The sequence below is a fragment of the Plectrocnemia conspersa genome, unplaced genomic scaffold (genome assembly GCF_051122295.1).
Source record: "Plectrocnemia conspersa isolate PC_06_02 unplaced genomic scaffold, ASM5112229v1 ptg000010l, whole genome shotgun sequence".
NCBI lineage: Eukaryota > Metazoa > Arthropoda > Insecta > Trichoptera > Polycentropodidae > Plectrocnemia > Plectrocnemia conspersa.
In genome coordinates, this window is record NW_028277174.1 from 2,946,437 (window position 1) to 2,964,304 (window position 17,868).

The 17,868-nt window shown below is 33.4% G+C and overlaps 1 protein-coding gene and 2 long non-coding RNA genes across 11 annotated transcripts in view; 2 read left to right on the forward strand and 1 right to left on the reverse strand.

The window, feature by feature from the left end:
• The window catches only part of sky (GTPase-activating protein skywalker), a 102,689-nt gene that overhangs the window by 72,783 nt on the left and 12,038 nt on the right, over positions 1-17,868 (reverse strand). For all 9 annotated transcript variants that reach the window (XM_088195603.1, XM_088195602.1, XM_088195601.1 and 6 more), the window contains one exon: positions 15,005-15,209. In XM_088195603.1, coding sequence (XP_088051729.1) covers positions 15,005-15,173 — 169 coding nt within the window. In that variant the 5' untranslated portion in view covers positions 15,174-15,209. The remainder of the gene's footprint in view (positions 1-15,004; positions 15,210-17,868) is intronic.
• On the forward strand, positions 4,908-6,997 carry LOC148230327 (uncharacterized). The gene is made up of 2 exons (XR_015811148.1): positions 4,908-6,195; positions 6,259-6,997. It is a non-coding gene; the product is annotated as an uncharacterized LOC148230327 (long non-coding RNA).
• LOC148230328 (uncharacterized) lies at positions 10,509-13,353 on the forward strand. Its single transcript, XR_015811147.1, has 2 exons — positions 10,509-11,614; positions 11,881-13,353. It is a non-coding gene; the product is annotated as an uncharacterized LOC148230328 (long non-coding RNA).

A 17,868-nucleotide genomic window follows, 5' to 3' on the forward strand; every position in this document is an offset into this window, starting at 1 on the left:
CCGCAATATTTTTATATCGATGTGTTTCAAATATTCGGAAATACAGTAGTTTTAATCAAAGTTACTTTCAAAAAGCTTTCGACAATTTATCCATTAAGTACATATTTTATAGAAACGCTTTGGTATTACAACTGCATATTAAAATTGGCGAAAACAATCAAAGGTTGATGAGGGCATTTCAATCAAAGCTTTGATCTATAAAAAAAAATGCACGATAACAACAAATTGACAATAGACCCAGCGTACATAAATTAATCTGGTAACGTTTCTAATTAGCGTCGCAAACATACTCAAAGTGTGGTTCGGGATAAAGACGGATTCGAGCACCTCCCGACCTTCATACTGCTAACCAAAAGTCTTAATACGATAATGAGTTCAAAATGGCGGAAACATCCTGGCGAAAATGTAATTTTGTACAAAAAAATTGAAAAATACATATCTTGAATTGCTTTCAGAAATTCCGAGAATACGCTTTGAATAATTTACATGAGACCGAATTTTCTCTAATATATTTCAGCTCAATAAACGTAAGCATTTTCAAGTACACAAATAAATGCCTCAAAGACATTTCGTAGTTACATCATACACAACCTGAATAAAAAAATCTTAATTTTCAAAAAGAAAATGTTACATAATTAAGCGCGTATTCTAAGGACAAGACAGTGGTACTTTATATTCTACCTTGTTTAATGTAATCCTGTAAGGCGTAACGGGATACTTAAATTTTCTCTCTCTAAGAAATTAACTACTTTGTAAGTACATTCTAACCACGTAAACACACACTACATGACTTAGATACAAAATAAGATTAATGATAATAATTGAGTTAAAAACTAGGGTCGGTATTATACATGTAAAGCAAGTTTTCGCGAAGAAAGTGTTTTGATGTTTAGCTTAAATATTTAACAAGAATTAGCCAGAGGACTTTAAACTGTGTTCTGCGGAGCCCTTTGATTCAGCATAATTAAAAAAAATATATCAATATTCTCAGCATTAAGAAATAGAAGCTAAAAGATTTTGAAGTTAGCATTTTTACGCTTTATTTTATTATTATATTATTTAGTGAACGATTCAATTTCAAAGAAAAAATATTAAAATTTTCATTAATAGTCAAATTTGTCATAGCAACTAGTTTTATAAAATAAGTAGTTTGAAAAACATTCTCGCCACTTTGATAATTTCTATTATAATATATTTCCGATTTTAAGATCTGATGAGACTACCTAATAAAAATAATAAAAAATCAGTGACTGCAAATCACCAAAGAAGTCACGCTGACGTACGTGACGATCGGAGATTAGAACGCATTAGGTAAATACATGTTTTAAATGGACCATAAACAAAAGAGGTCGATGTATTTACATATGTAATATAATGGAATACTATATCGTATTTGAAAGGGTCGACAACTAGTTGGAGAAATCCGCTACCCGGATTAAACACATAAACGTTTTTATAAAATATGGGCGGAATAGCGCAGTTCGTAGCTCCGTGCCCAAGCAACGGCACTCGAATTTTTAATAATAAAAAATATACTATTATTAAAACCAGCCCAAGCTGCAGTGGTTATAAATTGTAATACAAATAATAATTTAAAATTATTAATATAGATGTCACCAATTCCCAGTTTGGTGGTTATTATATATGATTAACCTAGTTGGTACAGATTTACCACATTGTAAAGCATTGAGCCTACGCCAGATTACAACAAAAATTTAAAAATAAATAAGAAAGAAAACAGACAGCAAAAAACTGTTTCCACCCCAATCGTCGCATTAACCCAAACGTCATGAGTATGAAGAATAAAGTAGCAATCCTATGCGTATATAAGCGATTTCATTTCGTTAAAAACTTTCATTATGAACTAGCCCGCAACTAAATTCTAATGAGCATCAACGGATTATCGACGGGCGCCAGTCCACCACACGCTGGACGCACGCATTCCATCAGTGTGGGAGAGCAAGGGACCCTTCTTAGGTTAAAACTCAAACCCTTGAGAGGAAGTGATCTCTCGAGTTGGCCGTTTTACGCAATGCAAGCCAGCCAACGAGAGCACGTCTCCCTGAGCGCTCGGGAGAAACACTAATGCATCTCAAATAACATACTTAGATCCGCTCACCCGGCCGTCACAAGCTGGGTGCCTTCCCATAAGGGTTGGACTCGTCGGGTCTTATTACCGGTAACGGCCGGATTATACGTAGTTATTCCTTTGACCACCCCTCAATATACGTTACGTTGCTTCCAGCAAAAAAGCTCTATATGATTTGTATATCTGAGTAATTTCCTCTGAATTCTCTTGATACTCAATGACTACTAAAATATAATTATTACTGTCACATTACGATATATTTATAGGAACTACTGTGTCGGAACAAAACGGAACATCGTTATACATTTGTCTATACAGAATATGCTAAAAAGTATATATTCGTAGCGGTATGAGAGAATATAGCTGTGTGAACTGTATTCTACTATTAGAGAAAGTAAACAAATTTGTACAGAAGAAAATGCTATTTTCTAATATTTACAAATCTGAAAAATAGAAGAATTTTTTTTCGAAGAAATTACTTCGATATCAAATCTCTAAATACAAAAGATGGATATGTTGTTTTCAAACCAAATGGTAGAAGGTAATATTGTAAATGTAATGTTGGGTTGCATATGGAATTTATGCTATAAATAAAGATTGCCTAACATATTGTTCAATCAAAGAGCAGTTAATCGCCAATTAGTTATGAGATTTACTGATGCCCTACAACATACGTTTGGTAGAATAACATCACGTCCAGTCAATGCCACACACGAGAATGAAAATAAACTATGTATATTCGTCCTAAAAAATATCACTGAGTTTATTTACATAGTTTAACGCCAACGTCGATATTTACCTGCGGCGATAATGCTCTGAATTGTTTACATGATCCTTTGTTTGAAAAAGGCGTAAAGATAATGAACAAATTAATTTTGTAACGACACAAAGTATGGGTTCGTTGCCACCGTTGATCGTTCACTTTTGTGGAAAAAAACGCAATGGGCTAAATAAATATAAGCAATATTCAATCAGTGCAGATAAATACATCCGATAACGGTTTCTAGGACAAATCTCAACGAGACCATATCGAATTAAATAAATAACCCAATTGAGATAATGCCAATTAATCGATGCATACACTTATTTAGTTATCAATCTACGTAAGCATAAATCAATGATCACATGTTAAAATTAAAAATAGGTATGCGTGTTTTTGCATTGCTTGGGTGGAACAATGAAATATTGCAACGCAAGCGTATTCACGTTATACACTATGTTACTTGTTTCTATTAACTCTTAAAATACCAAACCCATAATTAAATATACAGAGGTATTGTACATCTGGTTAAACGTCTGACTTCTTATAGACGTGAAAGGCATATTGAAATGCATATAAACATAGCAATCGTGAAACCGAACAAAACCAGCAACATACAGTGGCATTTCGTTTAGACATACGTAGAAAATTTATACCGAAATTATAGACCTCCAAAAGTTGACCTCCCGAAGCGCAAATTTAATACTCAAAAAGTGTTTATTTACCAATTCCATATCGGAAATTGAGTGGGCACACGAGGCGTTTTGGCGAATAATTCAATCGGTTAATGTTTCAATTAGCGTGTAAATAAGTACATTAGTTTACTTATGCCGACGCAACTGAATGTCACAGTATGTACCAAATTGCTACTGTCAAATTCTATGGGTTTGCCTTATAATAGCATTTATATATACATATTCATGTTGTCAATTAATTGCCTCATTCAAGCAGATAATAAGCATTAAATTACTATATTTTTCTCCAAAGAAAATTGATATGCCAAAAATAATAAATACGTAGGTGTTACTTGTTGCAGTGATACATATGGTCGGTAATACTTTACGGGTGCAATATTATATTTATGGCAAGCTTTGAGAACAGACAATGAAATGGACCGCAAAATTATTTAAATCAATAATAATCAAACTTTTATTTTTCACAATACATACATATTTATAGTATAATATATTAAACAATCATTTTAGGTGTGTTAACACTTAAAAAGAGAGTACAAATCAGAATCAAAAGCATTTGATCCCAAACTAGTTGAAACTAGCATAATTACAACAATAAAACCAATGAAAAAAGTTCACTAACCTATTGGCACCTGTCTGTTTTCGCATACCCTACACATTTCACCTTTCATCTCAGTGTCTCTCCGATCCCTTTGTCCACCTACAGTGTGTATCTATACTCCGTGCAGTAAGCGTATCACACGCTCTGAGCTTTGTGAAACGGGTTGTGTTTAAACATGCACAACCCGTATTTTTTTACTATATTTGTGGCAATTATACTGTAAAAAAATAACAAAGAAACATTCCAGATGTTGTGTTAAAAGTGCACTTGCATGAAGTTGGGGGGGATCAGGACATGACAAAGTTTGTTCGATTTGCATTAAGAAGTGAGGCAATGATTTCATTGTAAAGAGCAATCTTTTCGCTTTGGTATACCTATTCCTTTCTCTCCAGATACACTTCAAAATATTGTAGACAATATCAAAACACTTCCCTAAACACACAGCGATAATGATAGTAGTGATTCATATGATCCTGGCAGCAGTGATTCAAAACTTTTCACCTATACTATGTTTCTTTTAACAGAGTCACTTTGAAGTCTAGCAATTTCGTTATTATACATAAGTGAAAAAGAGATGACAACTTTAGACGTACGCCCCACCAATTTTCTCTCAAGTACAAGATGCTGGTATACGTTCAAAATACTCATTTAACAAATTTAGAGAAATTATAAATATTATTATATTTTTTTTTATGTTGAAATAGCGAAAGTTATAAGCTATTAAAATCAGTAATTTGAAGACGTCCGTGCGCTTCGAATGTCGGAATAATAATAAAGTAGTTGGAACGTATATGACAACTTTGATTGGCGCAAACAGACTAATGAAATGCTATTATGAAATACGTGATAAGCCTCAAAATGAAACGAAGTATAGTCCGAGCTATTTGATTTAGTCAGAACTAGGTTTCAGATTGAAAGAAAAAAATGTTTTTTATTGGTTTCAAGTAGAGAAAAATAGTTTTGTGGCGACCACATACAAGCCCTCGTTACGACCAGAAAAAATAATGTGAATATTTTCCGTCATTGAAATAATATTTCTTTGTTGCGAAACGAACACGGGAAATAATAAACTACATAGATGCCCACGTTTGTAAAGAGTCTTCTTCTCAAAACTCGTGTTAATTTACTATGACCAAAATAATCATCCATTAAAAAAGAAACAAGACAATAGCGTAAAGGATTGAGACCACACAAACCCTCGTTACAACCAGAAAAAATCATAAATAACACGCAAGGATTCTCCGGTGCATTGAAAGAATATTTCTTTGTTGCGAAACGGTTATGAATATAATAAATCACCAGATCCACAAGATTCCCGTTGCAGTATATGACTTTGGACAAGTGTCGCTTTCTAAAGGCGTACACCTATTTCGATGTTCCAAGAAACAAGTACATCTATAGGCTGGATGATCGCTGCATGATTGTGATTGGTCAGCAAGCTTTGCATCCCTGAACTTTGGTGAGGAGAAGGCAGTCACAAGCAGTCAATCACAGGCTCCGACAGATCATCCCGCCTAGCAGAGGCACCCCCGCCGACAGACACAAAGATACGGCCTGAGACTCCTGAGAACGATCATCCCAGCACGAGGAACTGCCTCCAGACATCCTCGCTGCAGGCACCTACAAGACCTTTGAGGACCTCCCACGGACATCATCCCTGCGCCAGCTTCTCCGCAACCACTCGGAAAAAACATTTCGCCATTTATCGTATCGCAATTGTAATAAAATCTAATAAAACTTAAGCTCGGCAAGTATACAAAAGGAAAAGCGGAAAAATAAGTTTTAAGGGAAAGAAAAAACGTTGCTAAAAGGACTCGTAATATTTTTTGAAACTTCTTAGTGATTTTAGTTTTATATTTGTGTATTTCAGGTATACATTAAGTGTTAAAATTAAAACGCAAATATATTACGTGATTAAAAAATGCAAAATTTGTAAATTAAAAACTGAGTTTTAAGGCTGAGCTACGATATCATACGATTGTACGCATCGCTGCTCGTCAATGGCGCTAGCACTACTCATGCGTCCTATTTTTAATTGGATACCTCAAAAGTAAGTTCATATATAAATATAAAAATATAAACGTTCGTCTTGAAGATTACCTTTCCTTTCCAGATATTCAGTCAATAACAATTAACAGAACCCGACTGAACAACCAATGCTAATGCAAATTGGGGATATTTCTACGTGTATATTAAGTTTCTTACTGCGCCATTCATCTTTCATACCCAAATGAATTTATCCCACCGTTGCGTGCGAATTAATCGAATTCGAGAAGTTGCGAAGCAAACTTGGTTAATCCGACCAAACGCCCGCCTTAAACTGAATTTGTGCTTACACAAACTCGACGAAATGTTTGAACAGGATCGAGATTAAAGTATAACGTGTACAAAAAATATTTACGTTAGGTTACAATGTAATTTAATTATCTGTATATTGAAACGATCAATATAAGCATTGTGAAATAATAATAGAAAAAACATATAAATATTGACGTCGATGTATTATATTGCTCGTTTGCCACCCATCAATTCTCTGATATTATATTACATTTGCGCATCGTTACAATTTTATTAATTAAATTGATAACATACGCTCTATAAGAATATAGACTCAAATATCATAGACTTATTTATTAGTAAAAAGTGTTAAAAAATATTTATTTATTTTATTATAGCCAAAACTAGGCGGCATTCTGATAATACTAATGTGACGGCAGCGTAGGGCAGCACATTTCTCTGGCGGATTTCTACAGGAAAACTACGACCGGCGACGCCTCGTCCGTCGATCTCTCTTATCATCATATTCTAACATGTAACTAACCTATACTTTAATAAATACTGCAGCGTTCCAATCTGTGTCTAATTGTTACCCGTCATCAAAACATCCATTAAAAAATAAAATATATTGTATTTTATTATCAGTGCGCTTTCGTTATTCACTGAAAATTCATATCCTAGTTATATGTAATCAGCTTGAAATATAACAAAAGTTATATTTCAGGATTGGAAGAGCTGTTTAATACACAGTTTAATGCACACCGATATAATAAACCCACATGTTTCTTTTGTCTCTGGTTGCTAGATGCTGCTTTTAACCCTTCGAGAAAGTTTAGACGAATTGGAGAAAAGGCAATTTATAACCAATTGTGTTATTGTTTAGCTCCGCCACTTTTCAATATAACTATTTGTAGGTTACCAATCAATAATTACGAAGGATACGTACAACAGATATGAAAAAATTTTTAGTGCTCTAAAATTTTAATTTCACTCATTTTTTAGATAAATCTTTGTTGTTGTAGCTTTATAGTGGGCTACGTAGATACCCCACATAAGTATATCTCTCGCTTCTAATCTACTATTCGGACAGAAGTGTAAACTACATTGAATCCGTAATAAGCTTTCCAGCTTTTGAAAATCCCACTATTCGGACAAAATGATGTTTCAACCTGCTGCACCATTAACTTGGAAGTAATTTAAACGACTATTTGTAAAATTTGAGTGTTCGGAAATTCCGATTTCACTCGTTTTATAATCTACAATTCGGACAGTACGAAATTAAAATCAGATAGTGCTGCTTTGACAAAATGGCACATCTTTTACACCAATCTTTCGAGGAAGCTTGGACAAATAGGGGAGGACAATTCAGAGCCAATCGTATTATTGTTTAGCTGCACTTTCGGAACATCCCTCAGTGAACGCGTAACATCCAATGCGGTCATTTGCGGATCACCGTCTGATAATTATTAGAATGACTACGCACTTCTTGTATGTAAATTTTTTGGGTATTTCGAAATGACGATATTAACCTTGATTTCTAGCCTTTTAAAGAGACAATGATATAACCTACACAGAAGCGTTTTATTCGCTTCTAATCTACTATTCAGACAATACGAAATTAAGTCCCGAGGGCCAAGACCCTGTCATGGCAGCCAGCCATTGTTAACCTTTGTCGTGGTAGTTTTAGAGACGTGTTTCTTTTCCTGCAAAATCCCATCTTGTCGCACGGGTCAGAGGATGGCATAAACACCATTAATCACAATTTAAACGAGTGTATAAGCTACACAGCAATAAACCGGCGACCCTGTTAGTTAAGCCGGGCACGACCTCTCCAGACAACATCCGTATGAATTGAACGAAACGACCAATTGCCGTAATTGCTGGTACGGCGACGTAGGAAAATCCCACCTTTCGCCAAATATGATCTGAGATATCATAAATATCTTCAGCACTAAGCAGATCGTTGAAATGAGAGACAATACGTCAATCCTTACAAAGTTAGTAGCTATGCTCCGAACAATACAGATCGATTGTTATAATCAATTTGAAACATTCTGCATGAAAGAAAGAAGAGTGCAGAAGTTACGTTAGATGCATACAGCACGTGCGATAAATAGTATCGTTCAGATTTATTGCACGTCGTCGTAATCTACCGTGTACTGACATCGAGGCCATCAAGCAAGACATCATCATCATTGTATCACACGCGATCAACCGCCAATCAATATAATACAGTTGCAGATGAAAAAATACATGGAAATTTGCAAATAAAACGGTCTTGTTCAATTTCACAGAGCGGCGACAATTGGACTCCTGCCATCGATCTTATTGGCAATGACATCGACCGATGCTATGGTCGAAGTTTTCGCACGTATCGGTCAGTCGACTGTGGAGCGAGTGCGCAATGTGGACTAAGCTACGACACGTTGTTTATAAATCATACTGTATACAATGAGATGGGGAGATAAGAATCTTGGAGCAATTGCATCGTATTGAGTCATTTATGATCGTGGATCGATCTACAACATACATAGAAAACATGACACAAAAAATATATTATTTTGTTCGCCCTCCTCCATTGGTTAAGCCTATGATTTTAATATTTTTGACGTACGGTTCCCTCGCGATTTTTTCTACATAAAAAGTTAATTTAACTGAACTAGCATTCAGTGTATGGTTTACTCAAGTCTTCATTTTTACGCGTTAATGTTTATTTGCGTCGGCAACATTTCGCATCCACCCATAATCCTCCGATCGGCTTTGAACAAACACTGCGCGCAAATACAATATTTACAAAGCTTCCTCCGAGTTACGCGCGCTATGCTAACATAGATAATACAGAGTGGAGTGAGATAAACTAAAAGCGACGCAATAGAATCGAATTTAAGCCGAAGATTAATCTAATTCATCTAAACCGATCGGTTTAGTTAGCTGCACTCGAGATTGTCACATCCTCATCAGCTCAGTGCGATACGTAACGAGCCTTCTACAAGCCCATCAAATGGTATATAATACGGACATTAAATCTTGTCCAGGTAGGTTGTTTCGACAAATTTACGACTCGACAAAACGACTTGGGTGTTACATTACGCTGAATAAATCCAAGGACAACACTATTCTTATTAAATTTTCTCGATTTACTGTGAGTTAATCTTTAGCGCTCGGAATGGATGAAATTTAAGCGTGATGTTTGCCTTTTTCTAAAACCATAGCGGTTATGTGTAAAGATTAGGGTTTTGCGATCCGATTTGATGGAAATTCAATAGTTTAATATAATGAACAGTGAATCGTACTGTGTATATATTTTTTATATAGTATTTTTCTATACATGTTAAAACTTCATAACGCACGAAACCATCCAGGGTCAATGTTTGTTTATGAATCAGTGCAGTTGGCTTGCCGCGTGCAAAACACAATATATTTTTAGTAATTATTCTCAGGCATATTGTTATGTTTGTTAAATTTATATGTGACCATTTAAATTAAATATTACTCATTGCAAATAATTATGAAGTAATGTTAGTTGTATTATAGTTTGCGCATATGTATGTATGTGGCGTTGTGATGTCACTCTAAGCACTATGTTTTTCTAAACACGCCAAAGCAAACGCATTCGGAGTATGTGAATATACTTAATATTAGTATATTCACGAATAAATATAAATTCGTTTATTTTTCAACATACGATGCTGCTAATATATATGATATAAAAATTAAAACAGTTACATATGCATTTAAGTATCAATCGCGTTTATTATTTTCAAATGTCTAAAAATAACTATATAAAGTGGAACCTCTGGTTATAATAGAATTTCTAAATTTCAAATATCAAATAGTAAACAATATAACTTTTTAATTTTTTAAATCGGTATAAATCTTAAGTTTATTTTTTCCTGCTGCTAAAATGACTACAACTTGATGCAAAAAATATTAACATAAAAAAAGATTTAAGGCAGACTTAAAATTAAACATTATTCGTGCGATAGAGATAATAATCAACACCAGCTATTGAGAAATTCCACAGCTGCACAAAAAAAGGCTTAGAAAAATGAGTCATTTCTGGAATTTCTGCAATTATAAAATGTGTTTTTTTTTCAGATACATTTCGCAAAAAATACACAATGAGCTATAGATATTTCAACGGTACACTGCAAGAAAAAGTACTATATGCGTTGATAAAATTTAAAGATTTAAGATTTTTTTATTTTGGTGTATTTAAATTATTTTTTTATATTTTACTACAAATATGAACGATTAATTGGACAAATATAGTTATTTAAGGGCGAATAAATTCAGAATTTGAATATTCAAATATTTGGGTTGGTATCTTTAGTTAAAAACGAATCTTGTAGAAATCAAATGAGAAACAGTTAGCTAGCGATAGTGTTTCTGAGATTCAAAACGATTAGATTATGACTGTAAAAGTTGAGGGGTTTATTCTCCAACAAATAATCAACTGTAATAAAACTGGTCGAATTTGAAGAAAAAAATACCAAATAGCACCTATGTCACCCAGGGGGGAAAGGCTCTGCTTGGACACTAGGTGACTCTTAGAAACTGTAATGAATTGTGATGTGGATGGCCACAATGTTCTTAAAATGGAGGAACAACTGGATCAGATTTATAATGCTATCTTCAAAGACAGGTGAAGGAAGTGAGGATGTTTCTATTTATTTGATTAATTTGTGGAAATATATCGTCTCGATAAAACTTCATAAATCCACAAAAATATAAAATGCAAGAATAATAAACAAAACGCATTGAAGTTTTAGTGAAATAGAAACCTGATGGGCTTGATGCACTTGGTGTTTTCATGTAAGGGTAGTCTCCTTTAAAACAAAAAAAATGCGTGCAAAAAAAAAACAAAAAAAGTCCAAAGGCATGTATGTCATGGCCAAAATGGTTTTACAACATTTAAAAACAAAACACAAATTTAAAAATATCTACTGGTTTGTGTTGGAACAGGAAGTGGACGTTTCGCAACTGTCAGATTGAGTTTCACAAACATTTTAGAGCAGCATGTAATTTCACTAACGCCTATCAGTTTAATTTTTTTTCGCTAGTAGAAATATATATCTACTAGTGAAAACTTATGTGGACTACACTAGTGAAAATATAACTTCACTGAAAAATAAACATTCACTGTAACATTATTTTCCCTTGAGAGATGATTTGGCTTATTTACATTGCATGTAAATAAGCCAAATCATCTCTCAAGGGAAAATAAGCTGAAGAAGTACAGACAGACGTCGCATCTCGCATGTTGCTCCATAGTTCGTCTGCACTTCGATATTACACTATGTTTTAAAAATATGATAGGGACTTTTGATATAAGAGTATTGGCCAAGGTATAGTCAAACCGAATTTTGGTCAATAGAAGGGCGCAAAAACAATTATCATTTCTCAGAAGTCAAAAATTCACGTCAAAAGCAATAAAATCGTGTCGGCGCTGTCGCAGTGGGAACGCTCGGCAACGAGCGTTCCCACTGCGACGGCGCCGGCACGATTTTATTGCTTTTGACGTGGATTTTTGGCTTCTGAGAAGGGATAATTGTTTTTTGCGCTCTTCTATTGGTCAAAATTCGGTTTAGTGTGCTTCATTCATCTCTCACTTATCTTAATATTGCTATAAAAATCTTTATAGGAGGACCCAAAAAACAATTACCTTTTCTAAGAAGTCAAAAGCAACAAAATCATGACGTCGCTGTTGTAGTGGCAACGCTCCGTAACGAGCGTTCAGTGACATTTTTTGCGCTTTCCTATTAGTCAAAATTCACTTATTGTAAGTCGTAACACAATTCTCACTTATTGTAAGTCGTAACATTGTTTTAAAAGTCTTAATATGAATGCTAGGTAACCGAGCGTTTCAACTGCCGACGTCGACGGCATGATTTTATTGCTTTTAACGTGTATTATAAACAGGGACGCTCCCTTGATTTTAGCTAGAGAAATGCATGTCATTTAATAATTTAATACTATGCATATGAATGAAATCGAAATATTAAAAAAACGATCACTGATTAACCAACTTTTGCCCTCCACACCTGAAAAAAATTAAACAACGTCCCTGCATTTAACACTTTGAACACGCGTGTTTATTGACATGTCTGATTTACAGTGCTGTCAACATAGGAAACTCGAATTTTATTATACAAAGTACTGTATAATAAAATAATATTTAACTAGGTAGTACAATTAGGTCTAACACAAACAATAAAAAATACGCATGGGAAAAGTTGTAACATATAAATAAACGAACAATAATATTATAGTATTTGCATGGAAGGACAAAAACATCGTCACAATGTAGACTAGGCGTGGCTTATCAAATAGGTACTATTGCCATGTAGTAAATTCTTACATTATGTAAAAAAACTGGTGAATGAAAAACAAAAGAAATGTTTAAAAATGTAATTTAAAATCATATCTTCATTACAAATATTACCAAACATCAAGTAATAAGTAATTATATTGAACATAAATAAATACATATAGTGTTTTATATATCAAAGTAATAAATAAAACAATAAAGTTGAGAATCATTGGTGTTATGTGACTTACAATAATGAACAATTAACTAAATACTATTCACAATGATAGAGCGAAACGTTCTTGCTTTTATCATTACATTTTTGGGTGTTTTTATTTTCAGGTAGTGGTCCCAACATCTGGAACAAGTATAGGATTTACCCTAAACAAATTATATATACGAGTAAATAATATGTAAGAAGCTTAATTTTTGTGATTAAATAAAAGTTTTTGTCCTGTAAAGCTTAAGTTTAGATTATGATTTTTCATATAGGATTTTAAGTACGAAGTACTGATATAAATTACTCTTTACAATGATTCTTATGAGAATAATTGTTTCGGTTTAAGAAACGAATTAAGCACGTAACCCGAGGTTCCCAGTATGCCACAATATAACATTTGCTTTATTAGTTTGTTTTCTTGACATATCCGATCAAACGACTCATAACTGGATCGGTCCGGGTATTTTTTCTCATAGCATAACCATGATTTATGTTGAAGTTGTCCTTAACACAGTATTATGCTCGAATCGGTTACATCAACAATGGCAATCAGCGATTGAAGCGTTACATTTCATACCGAAAATGATACAAAAGTCACTCACGTGATTGACATTGACGCTCAGTAAACAACAAATCATGCGCTCTAGCATAATTTGTCTCATGAAACTACAGTTTCAGCACTTTCTATTCATAGACAATCTTAGAATCGAATGTCATAAGTATGAATAAATTTACTAGAGGACATCAATCACTTTCATCGATTCAGATGATCAGATCTTGTAATTTATGGCATTTGGTGACAAGGGTTGGTACTACGTTGCTATAGATATTTATATTTTTATTTAAAGGCATTATCTGTAAACGTGTTCGGAAGAAGTGAATGTTTTAAATATTTATCAGCTTTAAAAAATCACTAATATACCAACGTTTATCTAAATACCTATACATATTACACAGTAATTACTTGCACAGTCAGAGGAGACAATCTTATAGTAGCACCTCGTTAAACCGATGTTCACGAAAACAAAACTCAATATTTTTTAATCGATATTATAATAATGTGCTGTAAATCTTGATCGATTAATCAAGGGTCCATATAGTCCATAATTTATACAAATTATTGTGAAAAACTACATATGTTAAAAGAAATCGAATAACATATTTGAAATCAGCGCAAAACTTCGCATATAACAGCAAAAAATATACTGTAACGATCATATGCCACGCCGAACGGCTTTAAGTAACCAGATAAGGGGTGACTCATCAATTTAAATCATCCAAATCTATGAAGCTTTGGTTCCGAGAATCTCCTTTCTCCGCCAGATACCAAGGATAACGGATTCGAACTACGATCGTAACCGTTCACAACCATTGAACCACAAACAAGGTATCTTCAAATTCATCTAACATATTAAAAAGAAACAAGATTAGAGATTCGATGTATTTTACCACCATTACGGTATTCGCTAATTCGTGGAAGTGTTCGATCACCAGCCGACTACTTTTCTTTTCAGAATCGTTCTTACATTTGCTAGCTCCCTTTGGCCAGCTGAATTATATTGCAGTTTATGCAGAAGTGTTTTACATTTTTAAAGGGGTGGTGTCGACAATCCAGCAACTCTCGGCTATTTTCAGCAGCGATCGCGTCCCTAATTATTAACCATCGCGACAGGAACGTCTTTAAATTTTTATTTAAAGAACGATTTTATTTAAAAAAAGTTTCTTAACAGTACTTATTAGTTTACGAGCAGATTCTGCTGCCAAACCACGCATTTTGTACTCATACAAAAAATGCTCTTATTTGCTAACTAACCCAATTGAATAATACAACCGAATTTGGTGTTACTAAAATATTGAAAAATCATTTTTTATAAAACACGGCGAGAAAATAAATATATTCCTACGTTTTTATGAACAACTCTAGGGTCACCGATAGCCTCGACACTTAAAATTTCATGAATATACATAGATACACTCGCGTTTGGAATGGCTTTTTATAAATTCGCTATTTTTGAACACTCATAATATTTATATAAAAAAAATCAAACTTACCGGGCATAAAGTGCAGCAAGATGGCGGTGATGGGATACAGGGTGGGGCTGTAGGTGATGTCGGGACAAGCATACCCCAACACGGAAACCACCCTGTCCGCTACGGCTCTTCCTTTCCGGGTCAGATGGTAACCCAGACAATGCGTGGACTCGACGAACGGAGGCAACATTATGGGCTTGTCTGGCAGTTCTGTTGTTCCGAACACCTGTAAAAAAAATGGACATGAAACGTCTGAAGCACTTATCGCTTATACGCCTATTTTTAGCGTTAAGTTAGTCATTTTTTTAAATATAACACGTGTTTTTGCAACACACGTCGACGATGACAATGACTGCGCGCACAATAGGACAACGCGCGCAAAAAGTGTTTCATAACTTAGACGAAAATATATTCTATGAACATATTGTAAGATATATACATAGTTGGAATATGTTTTAAAAAATGTGACTGAACAATATATTATAGATATCCTAATATAAATAAATTTGATTTGTTTTGAATTGTTTTTGATAACAAATCATATTATGTTTGTAATCAATAAGTGAAATTTATGATATAAAATATGCAGAATATGTGATCTAAGAGAACAAACAGATTGAAAATATATTATCGATTCGCTGTGTTGCTTAAATAGATTAGATAAGATTTGAAATTCAACTCTTAAGGTAGGTTAATTATACTTAAATATGAGATAACTTAAAAAGAAAAGCATCAACTTATTTGGATTCAATACGAACACCAGATATCACAAATCAGTTTATGTTACAATCAGACTTGCGTAATACTTAAATAAAATATTCAGAAGATATGCATATTGCTTGATTCATGCGATATGATTCATACAAATAGATTGAAAATGTATTATCAACACGCTGTGTTGTCAGGCGACTATAGATTTGAGATACAGTTTAGTATATTATTCGTATGCACATACATACGCGGTAGTGCTTCAAATTTCTTTAATGGATGCTGCGATAAATCATACTCTCGATTATGTCACACAATGGAACGATTGCGAAATAGATAAAAGGGGCGCGTCTGACTGTGTGGATAATGGAATACAAAGGATCAAAGGCGCTGAGATGTTAAACAGAAGCTGTTGAAAACATATTCACATCAAAACCTCAAGAAAATCTATAAACATATTGAACAATCGTTATTGTCAACAAACAATGAAATTAATTTCGCTTCATTATCAATCAACAATTTCACATTTCTGCAATCTTATCTGATAGTGTCATGCGTTTGAGAGGAAAATTTGTCGAGTGACAAGCCTTATTGTCGAGTATAGCGACACCGTTTAGCAATGTCATATTATACTTAAAACGCATTTCATCTAGTCAAATGATTACGAAGCATCGAGAATACGATATCATTTATACTGGACAACTGGCTAAATATATAATATATCAAATAAAATATACCAAGGAATGTTTGAGAAATGCGAGTGCTATCATTAATTGCCAGTAAACTTTATATTTATTCAAATTAATTTACATCTCAAATTCACGCGAACGGTTCTTCTTAATCCACATCCTTCTTTGCATATACACGTTCGCTCAACTACATTATTCGAAACTTCACTATCTGTGTTTAAACCATTATCTCCAAGACCTATATAATATTTTCCTACAATTGGTGCTTTATGTATTTGCGAAAAGACGCTTCCACGCGAAATTTTAAGGGAAAGGGCCGGATTTTTAAAGAGAACGCCAATTTATTTTAATATAGCGGAGAAAAACTCTCGATAGCAACTATAGAGAAGTACAATCAAAATACGTTTAATTATTTTCAGTTTGAATGACTGAACTGAAAAACATTTATTGGCCACAAATGCTGATTTTAACTTTTATTTATGAAAAAATACAGTAAAATATTTTGTTTTGACAAGTTATTAATTACATATTTATTACTATAGTTATATTGTATATATATGAAAAATATGACATAAAGTATATGATTAAAATTCGAGTTTTGCAATTAAAATTTGTTTTTTACAAAAATACAATAATTTATTTTTATTTTTACAAGCATATAAATATGTTTTTGTTATAATCTCTATTTTTACAGCTACTTGTGACGCGTAACTATAGGCATAATTTATATAGGATTACACATCCAAACATTTTTGCAACACATATGTAAATTATGTGCAGTTTAAAAATCAGTACAAAATTTTATATTTACTTCAGTAAAATATTGCATATAACAACGTATTTTGTAAAATTATTTTAATATACAAAAAAACATTTTCTTATTTAAAAATCAGATAAAAAGCGCAATTTAGTCATCTTATCTATGTAACATTTTTTGTAGAGTAATACAACGCAATCGTTCTATTAATACTGTAAGTCGCTTATAACGTTTCTGGATTACTACAATCAGATTTTATTTATTTATTATATAGATGGTTTATTGCAGTATTTCTAAGACTATGAAGCTTTTAAATTAGCGTGATATCACATACACGGGTTTAAGGCCGAGTAGTTGCAAACGAATCAAGAGATTCGGTCCATTTTTTACGTAAGCCCCCCTATTGCATATATAGCCCCGATAGCGAAGTTTCCTATAGCGTTCCCCCGTATAGCGTATTTTTTATTACTGTTTGTCCCTTGACGTATTCAGTGACAAGCGAAACGCCACCGCGCTATAACATTCCAGGGGTATTCATCATAATACAGTAAAAAAATATTTATTTTTATATAGCTATGGAAAAAAATATGATCAAGCAAATCAGTGTACATGTTTTTAGTACATTATGTATACACTTTTCAGGGGGTTTCAATCATCCTAATTTTATATAATAAAATTATTTAAATATGTAAAACATATCTATTATAAACTTAAAAAAAGTATTAATGAAT